Source organism: Chanos chanos, chromosome 7 (genome assembly GCF_902362185.1).
Source record: "Chanos chanos chromosome 7, fChaCha1.1, whole genome shotgun sequence".
In the NCBI taxonomy this organism is placed as follows: Eukaryota; Metazoa; Chordata; class Actinopteri; order Gonorynchiformes; family Chanidae; genus Chanos; species Chanos chanos.
In genome coordinates, this window is record NC_044501.1 from 37,007,990 (window position 1) to 37,034,146 (window position 26,157).

Consider the following 26,157-nt stretch of genomic DNA (forward strand, 5'->3'; position numbering starts at 1 on the left):
TACAGTATCTTATCTCACATCTCAAGAAAGCTAAAATATGATTATTGTGGTCTGAACATTTCAGCACTTGGTCATATTATAGTGCATACTGTGGAACTACACTCTTCCAATGTTATAGTACATGCTGTGGGACTACACTCTTCCAACATAAAAATAACCACTGAGGGACTACACTCTTTCAATGTTATAGTACACACTGTGGGGCTACACTTTTCCAGTATTATAGTACACGCCGTGGAGCTACACTTTTCCACTATTATAGTGCAGAATGTGGGACTACACTTTTCCGAAGTTATAGTACAAACAGTGGGACTACACTCTTCCAGTATTACAACATTACAGACTGAGCGACCACACTGTTCCAATATTATAGAACAAACAGTGGGAATACACTCTTCCAGTAGTACATTACACACTGTGTGACTACACTGTTCCAATATTTTAGTACACAATGTGGGTCTACACTCTTCCAGTAGTACATTACACACTGTGTGACTACACTGTTCCAATATTTTAGTACACACTGTGGGACTAAACTGCTGTGTGTTAGATGCAGTGGATAACATACCAGGCTGTAGGGGCTGACTGAGCTCCCGTATCCAGTCATGTAGTGCAACAGACAGGGCCTGCTCTGGAGAATACCTGTCTCCCTCATCTAAACGAGACATACATCACCATTAACAACATTCTCAACCAGCCACTGGCTGGTTATTAACAGAGCATTTAGACTCTGAATCTGGACTGAACTGGTTTGAATTCTACACTCTGCTTTAACCGTGTGAGAACAGAATTCTGTACCTGATTTAAAAAGAAAAGAAAACGGGTCTCTAAATATCTGCAATTAGATATGTGGGGTATTGATTCTCTGGAAAAATGTGTCTGATGCAAACAATCTGGACAATTGTTTGCATCAGTGAAGATTACAACATTCATCCTGTAAATGTCTTATGAATGGGTGACAAGTTGTGAGACGATATTTTGCTTCCAGAGCTGTAAGAAATTCTACAAGAAAGAGGAGGGGCTTAAAACAAAAAGCTGAAAGCTAGGGGTTGGGGGTTGACAGACTGGTGTTCTAGAACGTTCTGGCAGCTAAATGTCATCTGGAGCGTGAAGCAGCGTCTCCGTCTAGCTCCACTCCTCCGTCGCAGCGTTCAAACGAATAACTTATAATCGTCGAGTCACTTAGTGCTCATTTCTCCGTTGCCGTGGCGCCCGACCTCCGGCCCTAGGGCTTAGCTGATTACACACAATTTTCTACTTGTTCGGCTCTCAAAAGAACATGAGTCATAGCGCCTATATTTGTCTCCTCTCTTCCTCTCTCTCTCTCTCTCTCTCTCTTCCTCTCTCTCGTTTTCGCTCCCTCTTGCTCTCGACAATTTTCAAAGTTAAGTGCAAAGAGAGCCTCAGGCTCGCTGGGTGTTCGCAAACAAACTTATTTCTTTTTGCGAACTCTCCATACATCATTTTATGTCATTGAGTCTAATAGGGATTTTCAATTAGGGATTTTCAATTTTTTTTAATGCTTCGCGAGATGGATTTGGTGTATTTAAATATTCAAACTAAACGGCGGGGCTGGGAGAGCACCTTTATAAAAACGGTTTTATCAGATTTTATTCATATAATATATGGAACAAAGGAAAAAAAAAATATGCCCGCAAAGGGCAATATAGCTCCTTCGTTGTTTGTGAATCCACAAGCTTAATATTGCTCCTGAGACCAGAGACTCATCAGTCATGTCAAAGAGAGAAGACAAGAGATAACAGTTTAACGGAACGCTTTCATTCAATAACTAACAAAACAAGGAATAAAACTAGAAAGGAAAGAACCCGGGAACAAATTTTTAATTTGACTTGTAAAAAGTAAAGCCCAGTCCCAGCAGTTTTCCTACAAAACCACAGAAAACCACGGTTTGTTTAATTTGTTCATGTAATGGTATTTTACGTGGTGATCTACCATATTTTGTAACTTTCATACAACTTTTTTTGTTCGTTCAGCTTTCCCAAGAGTTGTTGTTTTCAGTGTTTGGATGAAAATCACCATCAGTCTTAGCGCCCTTTCCCCCCTGGCAGGGTTCTTCACTCTTCTTAATTCTGTTCCCTCACCCATCCATCCATCCATCCATCCATCCATCTCCATCTTGTTTTATCGGTTATATACACTTATACACACCCATTTACCTATTCATCCTTTACCTCTTTTCAAATTCTTAAACTCTCCTGCTTCATCCCTCTCTTCATTCAACAGCCACACCGTCTCTCTCTCTGTCTCTCTCTCTCTCCCTCTCTCTCTGTGTCTGTCTCTCTCTCTCTCTCTGTCTCTCTCTCTCTCTCTATCTCTCTGTCTGTCTCTCTCTCTCTCTCTCTCTCTCTATCTCTCTGTCGCTCTCTCTGTCTCTGTCTCTCTCTCTATCTCTCTGTCTCTCTCTCTCTCTCTCTGTCTCTGTCTTCCCTCTACTTTCTTTTCTTCTCTCTCCTCACCTTTCCCCTCCTCCTTCCCAGCCTGGTGCCAGGTGCCGAGGGTGTGTAAGGGAATGTAGTTTGCCTCAAACTCGCAGTTGGGGTTGAGCAGCAGACCCCTCAGGTGGCCCCGGAGGCCCGGGGGGCGGCCCTTGAAGGGCCCAAGGAAGACGCGGCGAGAGTCGTAGTCATTGGCATGAAGATTGTCCCACACCAGGGGAGGGCGTTTCAACACGGACTGCACCTCCGCCAGCGAATCAGCACTCAGCTCCCGAGAGATCACCTTATTCCCTGCCGGAGAGACGCAGAGACACAAACAGGTTCAAACAGCTTAGGAGAGAAAGGTAATTTAGGTTATTTACTTAGAAGAGACTGGTTATTTAAAACATTCTTTTTTTTTTTTTTTGCTTTTATGGATTGAGCAGGAATTACATCTTGAAAACATAGGCTTTGACTGGATGAATCTACAAATGGATTGGATACTGACAGAAACCATGTGTTTAAAGCCATTGTATGTGTACAGGTTAAAGACAGTGGCAACTGTAACGTTGAATGAATATTGAGTGTTAGTTTGAACGGTGAGCTGTTTTTCCCCTCTGAAATAAGAATGATTGGAAAACGCCTGACTTACCTGTCCAGATAACAGAGATACCAGGCAACAGGTCCTCTCCTACCGTCAGAAGGTACGGAGACTTAGCCACACTGGGACTACAAAGGGAGCCACAGTATTCTGAGAAAAACAAAAACAACAGATAAACACGATATGTACATCACTCACTCTACTGCAGTTCTGAAGAATGCAAAAGAGAAAGACAGGGAGAGAGAGAGATGGAGAGAGAATTTTCATTTCAAACCAGTCAAATGACACAAAACAATTTACCAGGTGAGTTCAGAGGTTGAAAAAGTGCCACAGGAAATAGGAAGACGGATAAGCCTTAGCGCGTTAGCGTTATCATACCAGTGGGACAGAACAGGAAGACAGGTGGCTCCCCTAAGAATCGGAAGATCTCATTGGCCACGGACACTTGGGCGTGAGCGAACGAGGAGAAAGCCTCGGTGTCCGCCTGACACATGGAGTGATCGATGTCGTCGAATAGGATGGCGAAAGCTTGGCAACCCAGCTCCGCCACCTGATTAAAAAAAATGTGAGGAAACCGCTTTGAAAGCCAGCACCACTGTACCACCACTCCTAAACAGAGACCAAAACTACCTGTTGCTGGGACAGACAGGTCATGAACAAATGTCGCTGAATACTAGAAGGATTTGTGATAAGCTTTAGGGACAAGCAGAAGTGAGTAAAGGAGTATAGTGCTAAACAGTGAGGCTACTGAAACCACTGAGATGAACAGTCATTAGCTGATCAGTCTTGTTTACAGAAGCTCAACAACACAGCACGGCATGCCATACTGAATGGAGAAATATTACACTGTGTAGTATTGCACTAAATTTCATTGAGTTGAGGACTGTAATTGTAAAAAGTTACGATAATCACACGAGAAGCTTTGGGATCAGCGATGTGAGGGGGAACAGTATTGAGCTGAGCATCGAGATGAACAGTCGTTAAGTGAACAGCATTGGCCTGATTGCTGAACCAATGATCTGTGTTATTACTTAGTTAAGCACTGCTGCTTTCAGAAGTGTGAGGAAGGAGATTACTGAGCTGAGCAGAAGTGTAGAGCACTATAGAAATAAGCTTGACGGTAGAATGGATTTGGGGAGTTATAGCGAAGAGAACCGTGAAAATGTCTAGTGCTCAGCTGAATGGTGTTGTATTGAGGGGTACTGTTTAGGGTACCTGTCTGAGTTTGCGTTTGAGCAGGGTAAGGTCACAGGAACTGGAGAACACTATATCCTGACCAGGAGAGAGAGCGTACACGAACCTCAGCCCTTTAGATTCAGCCTCACAAACCAGAGTCTTCAACTGGGCTGGAGAGAGAGAGAGAGAAAGAGAGACACAGAGGGAGAGACAGAAAGAGAGACAGAGAGAGAGAGACAGAGAGACAGAAAGAGAGACAGAGAGAGAGAGACAGAGGGGGAAGGAAGGAGGAGGGAAGATATCAGCAGAAAGTCAAGACAGAGACAGAAACAGAAACAGAGACAGACACAGACACAGACACAGAGACAGAGAAAGAGAGCGAAAGTGGGAGATGTAGTGAGAATTATGGTGAAAGATGGACAGAAAAATGGGGAAACTGAAAAAAAAAGAAAGAAAAAAAAGATCGTAAAATACAGTATGAAGTGAAAGGATTTTTTTTTCCATTTAAGGATGGGAACCGTGATAAATACAGAAAACAGTAAAATAAAACAGGGCTCTTTTCGTTTTCAAAGATTATTAATCGTGACGTCACTGAGACTTTGGACACGTGAACCCATGAGGCATTACCTTCCTCTTCGACGGAGTAGACCTCCCTCCACAGCAAACGATGCTTCAGATCATCTTTAGGACCATACAGATATGTATTCAGACCCCATCTCTGCATCCTGGATGTGTGTGTGTGTGAGTGCGAGAAAGAGGGAGAGAGAGGGAGAGAGAGGAAGAGAGAGGGGCCAGGGTCATGATGTGTTAATATAAACATAAAGGATGTTAACCTTTACTTCATAAAACGAATCAGGGGTGAGTTTGCACTAATGGGGTTAAAGAGAGAGATTGCGTAAACAAGAAAAATCATTACCATAAACACCGTGACATGAAAACTCAGTCAGTAACTCCAGTCAGAAGATAAACACTGCGTTTTAGGCCATTATCCACACATGGGAAATACCCTAACCCTAATTAACTTTATCATATTAACGCTCCCTGTTTTCTAATTAGCTCTCGAATGATGCGTTTTACCCATGCTCTGTGGGCACAGATTGCGTTGTGTCTTTTGAAGCTGAAGCGAAAGATTCCAACCATTGGAAACCATGAAATGACACAACATGGAACAGAGCTGTTTTTGCAGTATGTTGTAGTAAAGAGCGCGAGAGCAATTGTTCTCAGCAGTTCTACTATAAGTCTCCATGAATTATAAAGCAGGTCAAATTTCCTGTGGTGAATGACTCGAAGTTAACAGCCGCTGTGGGTCGATAACTCTGCAGAAATCTGATCTCATCTCTCAATTCTCTCTCTCTCTCTCTCTCTCTGTTTTTTTGATAAGGAGGGGAGGGCAAGAGATTGAAGGTGAGTGCAAGATTTCTATTTAGAGATCCATTATGGAGAACTGTCCAAGCATACCGTTAAGGTCCCAGACACCGATTTTTACCTTTATTCAGGGACAAAGCCATTAACATGGAGAAAGAAAACACTGAAATTTGATCGGTAAGATCATCAAACGCCTCCATTTGCTTTAAAATCCTGAATGGTTTTATGATGCTATCAAACGTAAACAAAAACAAAATTAAACTAAACTGGACACTAATGACAGCAGACGATTTCTTTTTACAGACTTTTCATGCTATAACTGAAAATATCAGACTGAAAAAGACAAAAGGCTGGAGTCTGTCCAGGGAGGGGAATAAGGGGCCAGATTCACTGTCTGATTGGATACCTGGTTTGCTCATATAACAGCTGGCACTACTATGGTAGTACTATGGTAGTACTATGGTAGTGCTATGGTACTAATGCTTCGACTATGACAGGAAAGAAACAGGAGGGCCGTCATTTGCATGAAAAAATGCAATATGACAAAAATGAATGAAAAAAGAAAAAAAAGTTTCTGTCTCGACCATAAATGCAATTTTAAATCTGAAGGGAAAGCCAGCAGAGATGTATCTTGTGGTGGAATAGGAAGGACACAGACAGAATTTTCCAGTCAGCAGCTGGGGCTCGTTTTCTGAAGTCGCGAAGCGCTGGTTTAGCGGTTTAATGAGTCCGCGGTGAGGTGGATGCCCTACATACGACACGGTTGTGGTAGACCATAGTTAAAATATTAAGGTACAGTTCCCCTGGAGGTTTACCTGCCTGTGCACCAGTGTATCACTCCGTCCAACACCTGAGCTATGCAGCATGTTGTTCTCTGTCACACACAACACCCTCATTCTTTCATTCTCGTTACTCAGTCTATCCATGCTGATGTAAATGTTTAATGTCTGTATTTGTTACATATCTGTCTCTTATCATCCTGTCTTTTGCTGTCTCCTCTGTTTTTTCTCTCTGTCTCCTTTTCTTATGCGCACACACACACACACACACACACACACACACACACGCACAAACAAGCACACACACACACACGCACAAACAAGCACACACACACACACACACAAGCGCGTGCGCGCACACACACACACACACACACACACACACACACACACACACTCATCTGATTCTTAACTCCGCCATCCATTCATTTAACAACTTTTCTCTCAGACCTACAATTCTCTTTTTTCTTTCTCTGTTGCTCCCTCTTTGCCCTGTATCAGCAGTTTCCACTCTCTTCTCACTGAAGCATGTAACAGAGAATGAGAATGACTTTTTTTCTTTATCATTCTCTCTCTCTCTCTCTCTCTCTCTCTCTCTCTCCCTCCTCCTCACTACCAGTCCTTTCATCCTGTGCCTAGTTCTCCTCCTCTGTGGGCAGGATGCATTCTCTTGGTTCTCTCTCCTCTACTCTCTTCCTGTGCAGATGGTGGCACCCCCCCCCCCCCCCCACCCCCTCCTCGCATTGCTGTAATCTCTCACCATTAACCCACACGCACACACACGCACACACACACACACACACACTCAATTTAGTAGCGTTCTTGTTGCACCACTGTTGGTGGGAGTTTGATTTTTTTCCTCTCAGAAACTGTTCCGTCTTTTAAATCTCATCTGACCACACCTCCCTCGTTTTCCCCTTCATTCTCAGCCTGGCTGAATGGGCAGACCAAAGGAGCCATTTGGGTTCAACAGTTTCCTAGTGTGGTGATGTCAATGTGACTAGATGTGTGACACTGCAGCTCAGCGGCACCATGCTGGCACCGGTGCCAGGTCAGTCACTGTGAAAAAGTAATTTGCCACACTTCCTACGCCCAACTTCATCACTGCCGTACCCCACACACACTCACTGGTGACATCACGAGATGTTTGGAGGAATAACATGACTTAACAAAGCAAGCTGTCTAACGAACACCCCCATGCCATCTCATGACTTCAAAGTTCCATGCATCAGCAGAATTATAAATCCTATGGTCAAAAATATCTTTAATACACACATGAAACAGACAGACAGACAGACAGACAGACAGACAGATAGATAGATAGATAGATAGATAGATAGATAGATAGATAGATAGATAGACAGATAGATTCATTCATACATACAAACATATATACACAGGTCATTGAATCATGATCAAAATCAGAATCAAACATCATTTGCCAAAAACATATCCACACACACACCACACACACACACACACACACAGCTGTACATATATCACATGGAAGCAATGGCATTAGATTTACAAACTGTACACAAATAAGACATAGAGGAGTGATTGGGGGAGAATGGTTGCATGTAGTATTATCAGTACATGTGTACACTGTAAGACTCTATTATAGATATGTATAGACAAATAGACAGATTCTCAGCCGTAACCAGAGGGCCGTGTATACCCTCTCAGTAATGAATGACCACAAACAGGGTTTGCCCGCTGTTTCTCCGGGTCTTCCGCAGACTATCCAGGGTGAATACTGTGCCCGCAGTGCCATGATGTGCCACCCTGGCACCGCTTATGCCACCATTCATCCCGGACGGAGACGGCCCGTGGGACAGACTGGACGAGATTTTAGCTGAAAAACGTTTGTCCCTTTGTCTGACTGCGTCACAGTTTCAAAATCCATTTAGACACACATAACAGTGACACAACTCACCACTGGAAAAGGACCCTCCTCTGCTCCATAGACCATGGTCGACCATAGAAACCTGTAAATGAGAGAGAGAGGCATGGACAAATGTGAGCCTAATACACATTCTCTCTCTCTCTCTCTCTCTCTCTCTTTCTCTCTCCCTAACACACACACACACACACATATACATAGATAGACAGACAGACAGACAGACAGACAGACACACACACACACACACACACACACACACACACACACACACTCACACACACATTGGAAACTCTGACCTGTTCTGAAAAACGCTACCTGAATGTTTATCATATAGCTACTGTAACGCCTGTCTTAAAAGCATTGGAAAATCAATACACTAATGCTGAGAACAACTTGGATTAACTTCTGTACAAAACTGCTGTTCCCCTGTCATGTGAAGAGCCAATATGATTTAAAACAAAATCACTATCAAGCATTAGTCTAACTAGGGACACGGGACCTATGGAAGATGGCTACAGAATTAACTCTTTCGCTCTCCCCATCTCTTCTTTACCTATCTCGCCCCATCTACACTTGGGTTATATCTAAGAATACCCATAATGCATTGAGTGTACTGCATATAATGACTTGCCCTACTAGCCTATAAACCGATGCAATGTTTTTCCCTGTCAGCCCTTCTGATGATTATGAAGTAACGGGTTCTTTAGCCTAACGAATAACCTAGCGTATCGGTATATTATCAACAATTAATCAATAATTGCAGGCATTTGACCGATTTGTAATAAACGCGTTAATCTCAGGTCCATAGAGTTAAATTCCACGTTGAAGTAAATAATACAAGAAATGTCCCTGAAAATGGTATTTCTGCCTGTCCGTCAGGTTTTACTGTAATCGTGTTTTGAAGTGACATACCTTCAACAACCCCGCACAAAAACTCGTCTCTCTTCTCCATTGTCACGCCTGTTCCTTCCTTGCTTCCAAATCAGAACAGATCCCCTCGAAGATACCACAAACTCCTCTCTCCTTTTGTGTCGCGTACTAGGGAATATCGTTTTCCATCCTCCGAGCTGTCGCTTAGATATTCGCCCTTAGCGCCGCATCCTCCCAAAGCAAAATCGGACCCACTGCCAACTGTAAGGTGTGATTGGAGAGGATGGACGGAGTATGAGGATGCTAGACTTCTCGATAGTCGGCTGAAAAAAACAAGCCTTTATATACTTGAGACCGATTAAAAATGGACTTTATTGATCAATTTCTAGAGTAAATAGAAACCGGAATTATTATATCGCCCACACGCTTTATTTTTTGCGATGACATCTCGTGTTCTCCGGCTTTTATGTAGACACTCTATTCGTCCGCACGAGAGATTTATGTCTCCGTATAATATAGGCCTACCACCTAGCGACACTTCATGGTATTACTATCCAGTCGAACTCAATGAGGTCAAACTATGAATTCATTCATTAGTTAAACCCATCGTTGCAATAATAAATGAAAATATAGCACATGTAAATGTAACATTTAAGGTTTCACTTACTGATGCGCACTCGTTTCTTTCTGTATATGGCCTGTTACTTTCTTCGCAACAACGAAGACTTCCTGTAAGAATGTTGTGTGTAGTCGTCTTGGAAACAAGGTGTCTTTTGGTTGAAGCGAGCACTTTTGACTGTGAATGAACAATCACAACAATTGGAATGGTTATATAAAAGCGGTTAGTCCGACGGCTGATGGTATCCAAACAACTAGCAAAGGAAAACAGTGCCCTTTTCTCCAGAAGGATTTTGTTTGCAATTTGAAAAGACACTATTAAGCGAACAGACACTGGTAAACGAAGCAATGCCCCCCAAAAAGAGGAATGAATCGACACATAAACAAGATACGCAATCCGGAGCTGAGAGTTCGCCACAGGCAGAACCGGATCGAGAGGCACGTCTGCAGAAGGAGTAAGAGAGCCACTCAAAGGAAATCAATGATAAGTAGCCTAAACTACTGTAACTGTGTTAAAAATAAAATAACGCAGTTTGTTGGTCTCTTAGGTATGACGCGCTCATTGAAGAATTGAACGGCCTGAGAACAAAAGTACAGCAACTGTATCCTTTAACTTGCAACTCTCTCTCTCTCTCTCTCTCTCTCTCTCTCTCTCTCTCACACTCACACACACACACACACACACACACACACTGACACTTATATTGGGACTGTTACATTCATTTGAAGATAGGCTTTACAAGTGCAGCTTAACTCAATGCCAACACTAGACGAAAGGACAATGAATTCCTCCAGAGTGAAGCCAACCAGACGCGTATGGAAAGTGTAAGTATAACACAGAAATTTACACGTCAGAAACATCATAATACTCACTATAACACACATTCAGCACACATACACTCAAACATAATCTCAAATTCCACCCTGTTACTGCAGCAAGAATATATGACCTACTTGGCAAAGAGGACCCAGAAACGTCAAAATGCCATCATTACGCTTAGTGACCAAAACAGGAAGGAACTGGAGCAGCTGAAGAGAGAGAAAGAGGAGATGGTGGAGAACTACAACCGACAGGCCGAGGGTGAGACCTCAAAACCACAACACCAGGACCGTCTCAGTGCATTAGGGACCAAACCAGGACCCTGAACCGTTCTGTAACACCTTTTTTACTAGACCGCAGAAAAAGAGGAGAGGGGAGAGTGGGAGAGGAAGAAGGAGAGATTGAGGTTGAGAGATTGAGAGAGATTGAGAGATTGAGGGATTGAGAGAGGGAGATTGAGAGACTGAGAGAGGGAGATTGAGAGAGAGAGAGTCATCATACACCGCTAAACCCATCACAGGAACTTATCAAGGCCCAAAGCCTGGTCAACAGACCATATAGAGTCAGTCATCTAAAATTCTTATTAAAAAACTCCCAGTGACATTCATCAGTCAAAGGGCACATCAAACCAGAAATCTGTCAAACTTGTGACCACCACAGTAATAGTTTGAGAATGAATGTGAATGTGGGATATCTGCAGTTATTTTATTGGTTGTTTATGTGTTTGTGTGTGTGTGTGTGTGTGTTTGATTCTTTGCTTGCAGAGCTGAAGAAGGAGATTTTGAAGAGGGAAAGTGAGCTTGCTCTTCTGAACACTGAGATTGCTGGTCTCACAGAATTTAAGGTGAAACACTGTGGTTTGGTGTGTGTGTCTAAATGTGTTTGTCTTCCAAAGGAATGTGCATGTTAGTCTACATTACACACAGGTCTACAGTTTATTCATATGCTGTATGAAATATATGCCATGTATACATATATTTTCTATCTTCTGTGTGTGTGTGTATGTCTGTGTGTGTGTGTTTGTAACAGAGCTTGCAGCAGCAGCAGTTGAGTCGTATTGCTGAGTTGGAGCAGGAGGTGTTTACATTGAAATGCAGTCATTCAGAGTGTCTGCGGAGACTGAGGGCTGACTTCCTGGCTGAGAGGGCGAGGTATGAGGAAGAGGCCAAAGACAAGATCCAGGCACTTACCCTTAAAGCCAAACAGGTGAGTGAGGAGTCACACATACACGTACATGCACATGCATGCATACACACACACTCTAACATACACACACAAATCCATATGCACATGCTCACGCACACATACACTCGCACTCATACACGCATGCTCACATGCACATGCAAGCACACATGCACACGTATACACACACACCCACACAAGCACACATACACACATGCATGCATATACACATGCCTGTCTCTCTGTCTCTCTTTTTCTCTCTCTCTCCCTCACACACACACACACACACACACACACACACACGCACACACACAAACGCTGACACCCAGCTTGAAAAGAGTCCCACTATTACTCATATGTAAAAGATTTAAAATAGCACTCACACATACCCCTCATACCATCATTTACCAGCTGCCCTCCCCCTAACTCCCTCTCTCTCTCTCTCTCTCTCTCTCTCTCTCTCTCTCTCTGCCCCTCTCGCTGTCTCTCTCTTTCAGGATGTGGCTCATTATCTGATAACCCACACGCAGGAGATACATCAGGAGAACCAGCGCCTGTGTGAGGAGTTGCAGTATCTCATTGAGAGATCTCAGTCTCTACACAAACGCCAGCAAAAGCTGCAGACGCAGCATCAGCAGCTGCTCACGGAGAGAGAATACGTTAAGGATCTGCGCCGCCTTCGCACTTCGATGCTCTCCCACAAATCACCACAAGAGGGCGCCAACATCGAGAAGACGCATAATGAGGCTGCAACCAGTAATTGACAGATTGAAGACACTCAAGTTTTGCTGAATAAAACACAAATAAGCTGAATAGTTGAATAAAATGATACTTCAGTTTAAATAATACTTTAAAGCGTGTGTTTCTTTACTTAATCAATGTTTCATGTAATGAAACTAATTACAGGTTTTCCAAAATGAATTCTTTGCATTGCATTTGTTTAATAATGTTATTTGTTCCTCTCTCTGTTCAGTAAAACCAGCTCTGTATCTTTTTTCAATAATCATGTTATTTCTTATATTTACCATTTTAAGAACTGGTAGTGTCAATTAGGTTAAACTGCTTCTTTTGGACAGGATGTTTCACAAGTCTTAATTCATGCAGAGTAGAAGTAAAAATTCAAGTCAGTTTCACTCAGTTTTCATAATAACAAATCCTTTGACTAGATCATGATGGATCTGACTCAGCACCTCCTATTAAAACTGAGTCAGTTTTACAAGGATCGCGTGCAGACACGTCTCATTTTTACCACTCATGAGAATCATCGCGTGAGTTTATGTCATACAATAACATTTTTACTGATCTGGCCCGAACGGAACAGCGAGGCACAAAGCTGTGCCATGCTATAAGGGAGGCAAAGCAGAGATATGCACAGAAATCTCGACTTCTCCACTCGAAAGGTGCAGGTTGCGGAGTCATTCCTTCAAGTTCAAACGTGACATCAGACAGTAGAGCTGAAAATGCTTACATGTCTTCTTCAGTCAACCATATAGGTAAGGAGCGACACCGGATGAGGGCCAGCCGCAGAGTTTTTTTGGTGAACTGGACGGTCGGCGCCGTCAACCTTCCATCTCGCGAGGCCCTTGTGCCTGGGTCGCCGTCTGTCTTCCCCTTTTATTAATACCGCCTGAGAGTCACGCCCAAGGCTGCCAGTCTGTGTCATTCAGGGTTATCTTGTCTGTATCCTGTTTTGCATTATGTGCCTTGTACCCTGATCCACCACATATTAAACAAATCTCCTGTTTACTCCTTTTCGCCTGCTGACACCCCTTCATCGCATCTCCGTTAGTGACTTAGTCTAAAAGCACGATACTGGAGAAGGACTGTGTCTGCAGCATCTCAAAGTGAAATCCATACCCATATCCAAAGAAAAAAACCTTCAAAATAATAAGAGGGTCTGTCCCACGATGACTCTTCAGACGAGGGCTCTGGGAGTCCGACGTATAACCACTAAACATGAGTTTCTACATCACCTGGCACTGTATACTGTGCACTCAGATTTTCCGGCAAAAATTCACCAGCACAACAAACCTCCTTTTGAGCTGGACCGTTCTTCAAAGTCCTTATCAGAAACACTAAGAGCCTGTTCACACTTAGTCCATTTGCTCCAACTGAACTGAAACCTGAGGCAATTGCTCCGTTGCTGTGGTTCATTTGAACAAGGAGGCTATAATTCGAATCATGGTGTGCACCCAATAACTGCACTGAGACCACAGAGTTCCAAGTGAACTCTGATGCAGTTCGCTCAAGTGTAAATGCAACGTGGAACAATCACAGGAATAGATGCTAAAACCCATGATGTTCTGAGGGTACAGAGAAGATGTTAACGATGTGCACAGAAACTGATCCAGCCTCTGTTTGATCAGGCAGGTGAAATTAGATGGCAGGCTAATGTTATTTGTGAACAGAAAACACAGACTTAATGCTAATCAGTTTCGGATGAGTTATCTGATCTAGCCCCTCCACTAACTGAAGGTTTACATATTACTTTATGTGATACCCTAGATATGGTTGTGTGGTATAAGAATAAAAAAGCTAAGAAATAAGAAGTCAAGAATGCTTCTCCTAGACTGGAATGCAGATGATACTTGACTGAACTGCAGGAATGTCAGATCACCTAGACAGATGACCTTGCCTTCCTACTTCTGATTGGTTACTTTAAACACCTGGAGAGAAGTTTAGTTTTAGGACTAAATTATTTATGAAATCTTTACCAAAATGTTACTTGTTGATTGCTAACGTCTGGACCTCACTTATTAAACATAGACATAATGAAACCATCCATGCCTCTGGAATAAAGTTTTGAGAGAGTAATAGAATGTATTTGGTTAATAAACTATTGGAGTTTTATGTTAAGTGAAGTTGCCTGTTCACCAGAGGTCAACCATAACTACAACTGTTCCCTCAGAATAAAGTGATGGTGTTTTGACTCCTGTTTTGTGGATTCACCAGAAGAACCCGAAACCTTTAAAACATTGCACTGCAGTGTAAGATGAACCAGGAGAAGAGAGTGAACAGTGACTGGCTGTGCAATGCTGCTTGACTGACAGGAGACAGGGGCCCCACAGAGTTATGTGTGTTGTCACAGTTGTCTGTGTTGTATCATCTCTGATATATGTGTTGTGTCTTCTGTCCAGACCCCAGTGTATGAATCTTGCATCTGTAACTCTCCCATTTTTCTCATTGCTATTTGTGTAGGAGATCTGAAGAATCTTGACTCTGTGATTTAGGGGTTTGCCTTTGGAAAGTGCTGTTGGATTTGGGTAAGATAAATGAAATAAATGTCATTGCAGGCACAAATTATTCAGTGTGTGCTTGTGCATGGGTGTCTGTTTGAATCTGTGTGTTGTTGCATGCGTGTAATAGCAGGTTGGGCAGGTTAAACCACAACAAGAGTGAAACGAAAAGTGACTCTAATTGCGACGTACATCTCCAAAGATAATTGTTGAGAGTTTGTTGACTTTTAAACAGTTAATTTTTTTAATTTACAGAAGCAGACTACAATAGTGGATGCCTGGCAATTAGGAATGATGCTTGCTTTGTGTTTGATTTTTGTACTTTTTCTTCATATCACAATGACCAGATCAGGTAATACACCCTTTTCTGTCCTACTCCCTCTCACAAACTCTCTCTCTCTCTCTGGTAGCATGAGGACATTTTTGCATATAAATCTGTGTATCCCCCAAAATACACCACTAATGTATTTAGAACATTTGATACTTTATCAGTGATCTGGGTCATAATATACATATTTTATATCTGTTTCTGATTCCAGACCAGTTGCAGGTTGTTGGTCCAGATGGTCCTCTTGTTGTTGAAGCTGGTGAAGATCTGATTCTGCCCTGTTCTCTCAAACCCAACATCAGTGCTGTGGACATGACAGTGGAGTGGTATAGGCTCCATACATCAGACTCACTGGTGCATTTATACAAAGATGGTGTTGAGAATAATGAAAAGCAGATTCAGTCTTACAGAGGGAGGACATCACTGTTTAAAGAGGAACTACAGAAAGGCAACACTTCATTAAAACTCTCCAGAGTGAAAGTCTCTGATGAGGGAAAATACAAATGTTATATTCAGACAGAAGACTGGTCTGATGATGTTACTGTTCAAGTCAATGTTGAAGGTGATGTTCACTGTCCATTTAAAACATAACACTGCGTGAAAAGAGGTGTATTCGGCCTGGAATACCCCTGTATATTCCCGGATACTCCACAGATTATCGGCTGTATCCGGCAGTTTGCAGCTCTGTTACGCGGCATGGAAAACTCCTGAATATGTACCGTGTTTTGGGGTCTGCCTAGAGCCCTTAGTTGCCATGGTGAATAATCCCTTGGGGGTGCTTGGAAGGGAACATTTGCACTTCACACCTTGGGCCACCAGGTATCCTGCAATTGGTCAAAAGTCTTTCTTTGGATTGGTGGAGCAATGTCTTGCCCCTCCTCTAAAACCCTTCCCCATTGGTCCATTGTGGGTCCCCAGACATGAATTCATATGGTTTATATAATAATAATAATAATAATTATTATTATTATTATTAATAATATTATTATTATTGGTGGTGGTGTTGTTTTATCTTCATAGGTAGATTGTATAGATAGTCTGGCAAACAAAAATGAATTACACAAATTTTATTATAAATAAAGCAAATACAGTATAATATAAGGCATATAAATTGACAATTATATATATATATATATATATATATATATATATATATATATATATAATCAATGTACATTAAATAACAGAATAGAATACATTAGAACAGAATATACTGTAATATCATAGTATATAATACAAATGCTTTTGGGAGCATAAATGAAACTCTAAATGTTGAGCATTCCCAAGAACAACCCAGCTTCCGTGGTCTCTATTCTGTAGCACCCCAACTCTGTGCTAGGCGGGAGGACCCACGCTGGCCTTCCATCCAAGATGGTGGAGTCCCCGTCAGAAATTATATCTACTGATGCGGTCCTCCATATGGCAGCCTCTTCCTCAGTTTAAAGAACACTAGCTCTGGCCTTGAGCAGATGCAAAACACAGTGAAAACAGAAATTAGATCACTGAAAATAGCAAATGGAGAAAAAATCTAAGAACTACTAGGGAAATGATGTTTTGACTTACTCTTCTCCTCCTTTGCCTCGTTCGAGTGGCGATCCTGCCCCCCTCTTTGTTCTCTGGATTCACCCGGTAACTCTTTCGAATAGTCTCAATCGGTCTTTCAGGATGCTAGAGAGAGAAAAAAAGCGGAGAAGAAAGGAAGATTGATTAAAAGTTCGTTTAGAATTCCAAGCACTGCTATGAAACAATCGCGACGATATAGTCTACCAACAAAACACGCTGTCCTACCTTGTCCGTGGATCATATCTGTGTGTGTTGTTTTCAGCATTATGCATTCTCCGCACAGCTTCCTGTAGAAGCAAAATTAATACAAGAGTTAAATTCAACCACATTAAGGGATAAAGCAGATAAAGAAATGTGAACGTATCAGAATGCGCGGCAGTCAAAGACGAAAGCCAGAAGGCTACAGAAATAAACTTACCGAAACAGAGTTATTCCCCGCTCGTCTTCTTTTCTCGGGCAGACTCCTCTTTGATGGGACTCCATCCTGTCCAACCGCCGAATAACATTCTCCATGAACGTTTACTGCTGTTCAGACATCTTCTTAAAAATGCATTTAACGGGGACACCAGTTGTTTGTTTTCGTTCGGACTCGGCATTGGAAAAATTGGATATTCCCGGCGCACGAGTAGCCTCTCCACTCCGCTGTCCGTTCGAAAAGTTAAGTGTTCTTTTGCAAGCCATCTTCAAAATGCACACTATCGACAGAATACGGAGTACAGCTTCTGTAATCCTTCAGTGACTCGCTTCTCCTTACCTTACTACAGGTAACCCCTTCCCTAAAGCAAATTTCGCGCTGCAGTTGCACACAATGCTATTGGTTACTGTCACTCTACGCCATGCACGCACAGAAAACTGATTGGACAGGACTCAACCTTAGATTCTAAGTGGGTGGTTTGAAAACGGGGCGCGTCCTCGTACTGAGGAGAAACATTCCGAACAAACAAGCGAGAATCAACAACAAAAACTCCTATGCCCTGTAAACTTTTTTTTTTTTTTTAAAGTCCTGTATCCTTTGTCCCGCATCCCTCATACTGAGATAATGTCCCGCATTTTCGCTGGTCGTTTGGTTTTTAACTGTCAGAAATAAAAAATATATGGATCCATTATTTTACCCGCCTGCACATGAGCATAGTTTCTTATCTATTTAATAGCGCTATGTCAAAAGCAGTGAAAATGCAACATAGGCGAGTTTTTTTAAAAGCCTTGCTTTCGCCCAATGGCTGAGAGGAGAGCGCTGAGGGCGGTCATCAAGAGTCTGTGGCGGCTGTCAATCAAACTGTGCAGCTGTGGGGCCGACGAATTTCTTTGCGACGTCACAAAAACCAAACTTAGTAAAACTTTACAGATATGAAGATAAACGCTGTCAGCCGACGTCATGGTCAAAAAAAAAGGGAAAAGTTCTTTTATCCCTTCTGACCATGCTTCTCATCCAATAGAGATTTTGGCTTGATATAAAGATTTGCATTGAAATTGTTTTTTTATGTAATATTTTATTTTGAGCCTTATTTATTCTTATAGTTGGATTTGGTCAGGGGTTTAACTTGAAAGACTTGAGCTGTATGATGCCTGCTGCTTTGTTTAAGTACAGTTGCCTTTGATGGGCCTGTAATGGCCAATGCATGTTGGATGTCTACCAATACAAGTGTATACAAGTGTTTCTTATACAGTTAGACTGACATTATATCTAAGTTTTACATCATCTCTCAGCATTAGTAACATGTCCCATATTGTCCCACACAAACTTACCACTTGTCCCCCATTTGGTCTGTTTGCATCTGGTCACCCTGTACCTTTGACCCCAAGTAAAGGACAGTTGCATAACCATCAAATATGTAATTAATGAACCTCTCATTTAGACTTTTTTTAAATTATGTTTTCAGTGTGTTTTTGTATGCTCCATTTGAAGTGTCCATTGTAATTTAGCTGCACAACAGAGCAATGACATTAAAGGCTACATGGGCCTACCACTGCTATATTATACACCATGCAACACCTAAGAAGTTTGTGTGGTTATCAAAATATCGGCTAAATATTACATATAGGCTAACTGATAGAAAGTTACAGTGAGGAAGGGGGGCAGGCTTCTATACCCAGTCCCACCTAGACCACTGACTGTTATTAGCATTTGAAAGGCCAAGCCATCAGCTAACGACTGTGGTCACGCGGATGCCTGAAAACTGCCGTCTAACAGCTGTATTCGGACATTTGCGGGAGTTTTCAGGTCCGCATGACAAAGTTCTGCGGGCATCCGAATACCTCCGGAAAACAGCAGGTTTAGCGGAAGTTTACTTTGTCCGGATATTTCCGAATACACCACTTTTCACGCAGTGTAATTAACTGTTAGCTATTTTAGAACTGTAGCTTTTCTAACAACGGCTGTTTTTGGTAATACCACTTTTGATAGCTGTGGGAACACATCCAGTGATCTCTATGGAAGGCTACAGTATTGGTAAAGGACTCAGTCTACTGTGTGAAATTAAAGGCTGGAACCCTGAACCTGAAGTTCTGTGGCTGGACAGTGATGGAAACCTTCTCCCTGCTGAAGATACAGAGACACTCAGAGACACAGAGAAATTCCATGTTAAAAAACGTGTCACTGTACAGGACAGTAACACCAACAGGTTCTACTGCAGAGTAATACTGTCAGATCATATGAGGGAGACAGAGATTGTTATATCAAGTAAGTGACACATTATTCAAACATATTACATGTACAGCTTGTACAGTAATATGAAATGTAGGCCATATTTATATTTTGTATGTAAATATCCTGTTTTTTTCCACACTGTAAATATCTATTTCAACTGTGTTTCAGGTACAGTTTTTCATACTTGGAGGTCTCATATTATCTGGATTTTCATTTTAGTTTTAGTAATTACCGTGGGATTAATTATAGTAATCTGGGGTTTTCTCAGAATGAAAGGTAATGTTTGCAACTTTTGTCTTTCAGTAATGTATTTTGTGTAACTGACTCAGACAGTCTTAATTGGTGTCATGTGCCCTATTCAATTATTTCTTAAACTGTATGATGAGGATGGCATAATGATCAATATGTATTGTTCCATTTTCAGGGAGTAAGAGGAGAATTTGTAAAGGTGAGGCTGGTCATTGTCCTGATGTGTGATGTTCAGTAAAGGTACCTCTGTATCTTTTGTCAGTGATCTTAATTTTTTTAATGTATATTCATCAGCTTCTAAACTTGGTTTTGCTTTTTCTTCTCTCGGTTGAGATAGAAGAGATCCGGTCTTCTTTTTTACAAGGATAAACCTTTTGACTGGATTATTAAGATTGTAATTCAGAACACAGCAATTTCATTTTGTTAAAATGACACTATGAGAGTAAATGTGAGTCTGTGTGTAAATTCTACACTGGGGAATTTGCAGCACACCTACCTATACCTGCCAAGTATACCTACTAAAATTAAGTCAGCCATCAAACCGAAGTCCTTGCTGAATAAATTGCATATAAAATTATACTGTGATATGGACCAGCACTTATTTTAACATGTAAGTGTCTTTTTTATGAATACTGCTTATATGTAAATGTCACCACGCTGTCATTTATTTAGTTTTAGTCTAAGTTTTGTGTACAGTGTCCTGAAACAGCCCAAATGCGCTCAACTAGGACAATATTTACAACAATGGACGCTATTTATCAAAGACTTGTAATACAATCATGATCATAAAAACCATGCATTGTCTGTTTTCAGAGCTGAACAACACACAAAGAGAATATAAAGGTGAGCCTTATTTGGTCACTAATGACAAACACTATATGAGTAATATAGTAATATTTCTACTGGTTTGATCATGTGATCATGTGAGACCATGTGGAGTTTTATACATTTTATACGCACCAGAGTTATCAGGGCTTCAGTGTTTTTGTCAAAAACTAAACTCTTCAAACAGTTAGGTCAATAATCTCATCATCTCTTCAGTTTTAGTGGTGAGTTAAGTTTTCTCACTAATCATTATCTATCATATACAAAGATTACTGTGATGAACTTTGCAGTTTCATAAGATTAAGCTGTTCAATTTTGAAGAGTAAATTTTAGAAAAAATTGACATTCGTGCCAACAGTGCTGTAAATATCAGGTGTTTAGTGCTTAATGTTTTGATCTAAAAAAAAAAAAAGTACACTTAGACATAATTACAAGCTTACTGCAACAAGAGAGAAGAGTGGTTAATGTATTTAATGAATAAATAGATTTAGGAATGTATTGTCCATATGGCGTTGCATGTCCATGTCAGTTATTAATTACATCGTTACAGCCCCTCCATGTTTATTTACAGAATATGTCGAGGAAAAAGAGAAACAGATACAAGAGGGTGAGTCTGGTTTTTCTCAGTTGTGTTTTCTCGAATTATTTTTGCATGTCCTATGATGCCTCAGCTTATTCTGATGTGTTCCGTTTTTAATACGACACTGGACAGCGCGAATAAATAATTACAAAAAGACGGTCCATGCAGTTTCTTTTAAAATCTCAAAGCCGTCAAAATGTGGCCAGTATTACATGTTTTTCTGGTAAAAGCGTGTTAGTTTTGCAAATGACCATTTTAGTTTTCCTATGGAGTGTTGTAACAATAGTGAAAATATGTAAAATGATATCAGCAGACAGACGGTAAGAAAAAATCTCAAGTGCGGTCGCACACCCACCGTGCGGTAACCAGGTTGCAGAGGTGGTATAGCGCCACCTTCTATTGCCTGCAGGACTCCAGTCTATAGATTAGTAATGGCTGTTTTAGGACCTGGATGATGATATGATTAATTAGTAATGACCACAAGCGTTAGCAGGCTTTATGGGAGGTCGACTATATCCTGTGCAGGTCATGGTTAACAGCAGGGTTTAAACACACCAGACAACAAGTCCTAGCATGAAGCTGAGGCGTGGGGCCGACTTTTTCTTTGGGGTCCTCGGATTGCACTGCCCTCTGCTGCCTCCTGTGTCCCGGAGCACCATATGACAGATTCATTCATCTTCTCTATAACAGTATGGTGAAGAGACATGTTGAAATGGCTTGCCAGTACAGCAACTGGATGAGTTCGATTTTATTTTTTTAATAAAAATTTTGCATCTCTTATTTTCAGTGCTGACGTTTCATTCCATCACTAGCAAATCCTCAAAGTAAACACAAAACACAAGAAAGCACAAACATATATCCTCATATTAGTGCTTGCTCCTGTTACCAGAATCTCAGATTTATTACAGTTAAAAGAGGGCAAAATAATCAAGTGCATTAATATATTTGTTATCACAAGGGCTGATCACACTCTTTTTGAGCCATGATGGCCACATAATGGTTTCTCCTTCAGTGTTTGGTAAAGCAATGGACTTATTGCAACTCCAGTACAGAGGGAGCCACAATGGCTGCCCGCATTCTCATTCAGACTAAAGAGCATTTTTGTAGATTTTGTAGAGACTGCTCATATTTAAACTTCTATCAGTGTACAGTACATCTCAACCAGGGTCACAGTGTGTGATTTCTCCTAATAACGCGGTCCACACAGAATGACATGAGTCCTCTCTTTGCTGGCACAAAGTAATACAGGTCCTCTCTTGGATGGCGTGTAGAGACGGTCACACTCAAAATGCGTGTGTGCACTCATAAATGCGGATATATGTGTGTGTGCATGTGGGTGTGTATGTCTGTGTGTGTGTGTTTGTAACAGAGCTTGCAGCAGCAGCAGCTGAGTCGTATTGCTGAGTTGGAGCAGGAGGTGTTTACATTGAAATGCAGTCATTCAGAGTGTCTGCGGAGACTGAGGGCTGACTTCCTGGCTGAGAGGGCGAGGTATGAGGAAGAGGCCAAAGACAAGATCCAGGCACTTACCCTTAAAGCCAGACAGGTGAGGGAGGAGTCACGCATACATGCACACACGCACATGCACACACACACACACACACACACACACACACAGACACACACACACACTCACACACAGACATGCAAACACATACTTGCACATGCACATGCACTCACACATACATATGTACACACATACGCACACACAAATGTATACACACATGCACACACTCACGCATATGCACGCACACTCGCATTCACACACACACACACGCATACGCACACTCGCACATGCATATTCACACGCACATGCAAGCACAATTGCAAATGTATACACACACACACACACACACACACAGACACACACACACACACAGACACACAGACACACAGACATACACATGCATATAGACATGCACATGCACACATGTGCACACATCCACACCCGCATCCACACACATGCATGCATATACACATGCCTGTTTCTCTGTTTTCTCTCTCTCTCACACACACACTCACACCCAGCCGGAAAAGAGTCCTTTTCCGGCTGGTCCAGATGGTCCTCTTGTTATTGAAGCTGGTGAAGATCTGATTCTGCCCTGTTCTCTCAAACCCAACATCAGTGCTGTGGACATGACAGTGGAGTGGTATAGACTCCATACATCAGACCCACTGGTCCATTTATACAAAGATGGTGTCGACAATAACGAAAAGCAGATTCAGTCTTACAGAGGGAGGACATCACTGTTTAAAGAGGAACTGCAGAAAGGCAACACTTCATTAAAACTCTCCAGAGTGAAAATCTCTGATGAGGGACAATACAAATGTTACGTCCAGACAGAAGACTGGTCTACTGATGCTATTATTCAAGTCAATGTTGAACGTGACGCTCATCATCCATTTAAAACATAATTAATATTATCGATATTAGACATCTTTTCATACAATTACTGTTTTTGGTATTATTGTTTTTAGCTGTTGGAACCTACCTTGCAGCAGAGTGGGTTTAATGGGAAAACAGGTGAACTCTGTGCTGTTCAGATCATGTTTAAGGTGACAGTTGGTCGCCTGTGTGGACATATCTGACAGACAGACAGATATCTCCTCAGTTAACTGGGAGGAAGAGAGTGGGAAGCAAAGAGAATAATGGCTTTGGACACATCAAGGAAAACGAGAAAGGAAGATGTTGAGGCCTCTCCATAACATATTTACAAAAGTTATAAAAGACTACAGGACACGTTTTCAGACACTTTTGTTTCTCACATAGTACCACTTCCAATATTTTCTACCTCACATCAGTGATTTCAATTCACATACTTTAGCTCTTTGTTTGAAGACCTCATAAAAGGTAGTTACTCTTTATCATACACATATAACATTATACTGTTAATATTACTAAACTATAGACATAAAATACATGATGTAACACTCATAATGTTTATTGCCATTGTTTCAGAGTTTAACAGGACCCAAAGAAAATATGCAGGTGAGTCTCATTTTATCATTAATATTCTGTGTCGTGAATTAAACATTCTACATCAGCAGTACAGAGGGTGTATGTGAATTTGTATCATGCAGTAATATTTTTATTGATCATGTCATGCAATCTTGTGAGTGTCAGGGTGAGATGTTAGGTTAACATCAGTTCACATGTCAGTAATCAGGTCTTTAGTGTTTTTGTCAGATACTGTCAGATTCAAACAGACACTTACCTCCATAATCATCGTCTATAATGTGATAGCATGTTTAAATCAGTATTGTTTACATTTGCCACAGTAGACACAAAAGCTTATCATATAAACATGTCTAATGGTCCAGTTTTACAGCTGACAGACTTAACCAAAGCATATTATGATTATGACCTTTTATGTCACACACACCTCTGGAATTACCATGGGGTTCAGTCTCTTACTCGCACACACATCAGCAATGAAGCATCATGCTTGGGATTCAAACCTATAACCATCAGTTTGCTAGTCTGCTTCACTGTGTCATTACCATGACAAAGGGTTAACAACACAAATTGGGGTTGTGTTAATAAATATTGTAAAATTCAGTTAGATATCACATTAATTCAGATACAGTTGAAATTTGTAGTTGATTAGTTTTAATCCACACATCTAAATCAATATTCTCTCTATTTTTTCTCAGTGGATGTGACTCTGGATCCCGATACAGCAAATCCTTACTTCGTCCTGTCTGATGATGGGAAACAAGTGAGATATGGAGACACACGACAGAATCTCCCTGACAACCCAAAGAGATTTGATTGTTGGCTCAGTGTCCTGGGAAAGGAGGGGTTCTCCTCAGGGAGATTTTACTATGAGGTGCAGGTCAGTGGGAAGACTGAGTGGATTTTAGGAGTGGTCAGAGAGTCAGTTAACAGGAAGGGGTTCATTACACAGTGCCCTGAGAATGGACACTGGACTGTAGGGAGGAAGGGGAATCAGTATAAGGCTCGTGATGATCCCTCTGTCCTCCTCTCTCTGAAACAAAACCCCCAGAAGGTGGGGGTGTTTGTGGATTATGAGGAGGGTCTGGTCTCCTTTTATGACGTGGAGACCATGTCTCATATCTACTCTTTCGCTTGTCAGTCTTTCACTGAGAAACTTTATCCGTGCTTCAATCCCTGTGACAACGAGACTGGTAAAAATTTAGATCCACTCGTCATCACTTCTGTCAATCACAGTGAATGAATTTTAAATGAATCACTTTATAGCCATCTTTACATTACTCACAGTAGAATGTAAATATCACATTGCAAGGAGATGTCACATTTTCCCCTTTTTTATGCTTTCCATGGGTTTAAAACATATTTGAAAATTCTTGACAAAATTTTAAAAAAAAGAAAAAAAGAAAAGTTATCAAAAAATATTTCAGAATGTGCTCCAGTCCAAATGTGGAGAGGACATGGAACAGACTCCAGTGGTATTTAAACAGAGAACACAGCTGTCCAGAGTGTGAACATCAATATATAGGTTCAGCTTCTGAAAACACTAGAAAGCCTTGGGTATTCTTCGTTTCTTCCGGCATGCTCCAGTGCAGACGGGTCAACAGTGTCTGTTAGAAAGACCGAAAGCCGTGGCAGTTCGTCATGCGCGCATGCGCTTAGGACTGTGTCATGTGCGTGTTTTGTAAATAGCTGAGTGTCCGCTCATTACAAGTTTAGCGGCCGGTTCACCTGTTCTATCCAGCTTCGCGTATTTGCCGTTCGACTCCCTCCCTACTCCCCCTCGAGTGCAAATTGTGTGTCGTTGACGATTTGTAAATTGTTCCATCTACTAGACAAATATTCCATATGGTTATATAACCTCGTTGATGTTAGCCGCTAGTTCGTCTGTGTTTAGCCATACGGAGATGCCACTTCGAGTATACTTTGTCTAATGATGTATGTTGCAGTGTTAAATCGGTTTGGTTATTGTATACCTCCTTTATTATGTGTGACGTTAACAAGAGAATCCGATTAGAAATACACAG

The 26,157-nt window shown here is 41.5% G+C and overlaps 2 protein-coding genes across 2 annotated transcripts in view; one reads left to right on the plus strand and one right to left on the minus strand.

Moving 5' to 3' along the window:
• LOC115817139 (protein O-GlcNAcase) overlaps positions 1–9,211 on the minus strand; it is a 13,808-nt gene extending 4,597 nt beyond the window's left edge. Inside the window, exons 1-8 of the mRNA XM_030780384.1 lie at positions 9,172–9,211; positions 8,293–8,344; positions 4,840–4,937; positions 4,252–4,382; positions 3,415–3,586; positions 3,088–3,186; positions 2,478–2,747; positions 569–655 (exon numbers count right to left, since the gene is read on the minus strand). Coding sequence (XP_030636244.1) covers positions 569–655; positions 2,478–2,747; positions 3,088–3,186; positions 3,415–3,586; positions 4,252–4,382; positions 4,840–4,937; positions 8,293–8,344; positions 9,172–9,211 — 949 coding nt within the window. The remainder of the gene's footprint in view (positions 1–568; positions 656–2,477; positions 2,748–3,087; positions 3,187–3,414; positions 3,587–4,251; positions 4,383–4,839; positions 4,938–8,292; positions 8,345–9,171) is intronic.
• An 884-nt stretch (positions 9,212–10,095) lies between these two features.
• Positions 10,096–25,376, plus strand: ccdc166 (coiled-coil domain containing 166). Its single transcript, XM_030779267.1, has 14 exons — positions 10,096–10,202; positions 10,296–10,338; positions 10,684–10,828; positions 11,332–11,411; positions 11,597–11,773; positions 12,247–12,505; positions 13,009–13,155; positions 15,525–15,875; positions 19,281–19,556; positions 20,008–20,012; positions 22,547–22,723; positions 23,656–23,701; positions 24,137–24,166; positions 24,832–25,376. The coding sequence occupies exons 1-14, from the start codon at positions 10,096–10,098 to the stop codon at positions 25,374–25,376; spliced, it is 2,388 nt and encodes a 795-aa protein (XP_030635127.1).
• The last annotated feature ends 781 nt before the right edge of the window (positions 25,377–26,157 follow it).

Coding starts and splice junctions, on each gene's coding strand:
- ccdc166 (XM_030779267.1), top strand. CDS start 10,096: ATGCCCCCCAAAAAGAGGAATGAATCGACACATAAACAAGATACGCAA. Junction 13,156..15,524: donor TCTCCACTCGAAAGGTGCAG/GTTGCGGAGTCA, acceptor TTCTGATTCCAG/ACCAGTTGCAGGTTGTTGGT. Junction 15,876..19,280: donor TGTTCAAGTCAATGTTGAAG/GTGATGTTCACT, acceptor CACTTTTGATAG/CTGTGGGAACACATCCAGTG.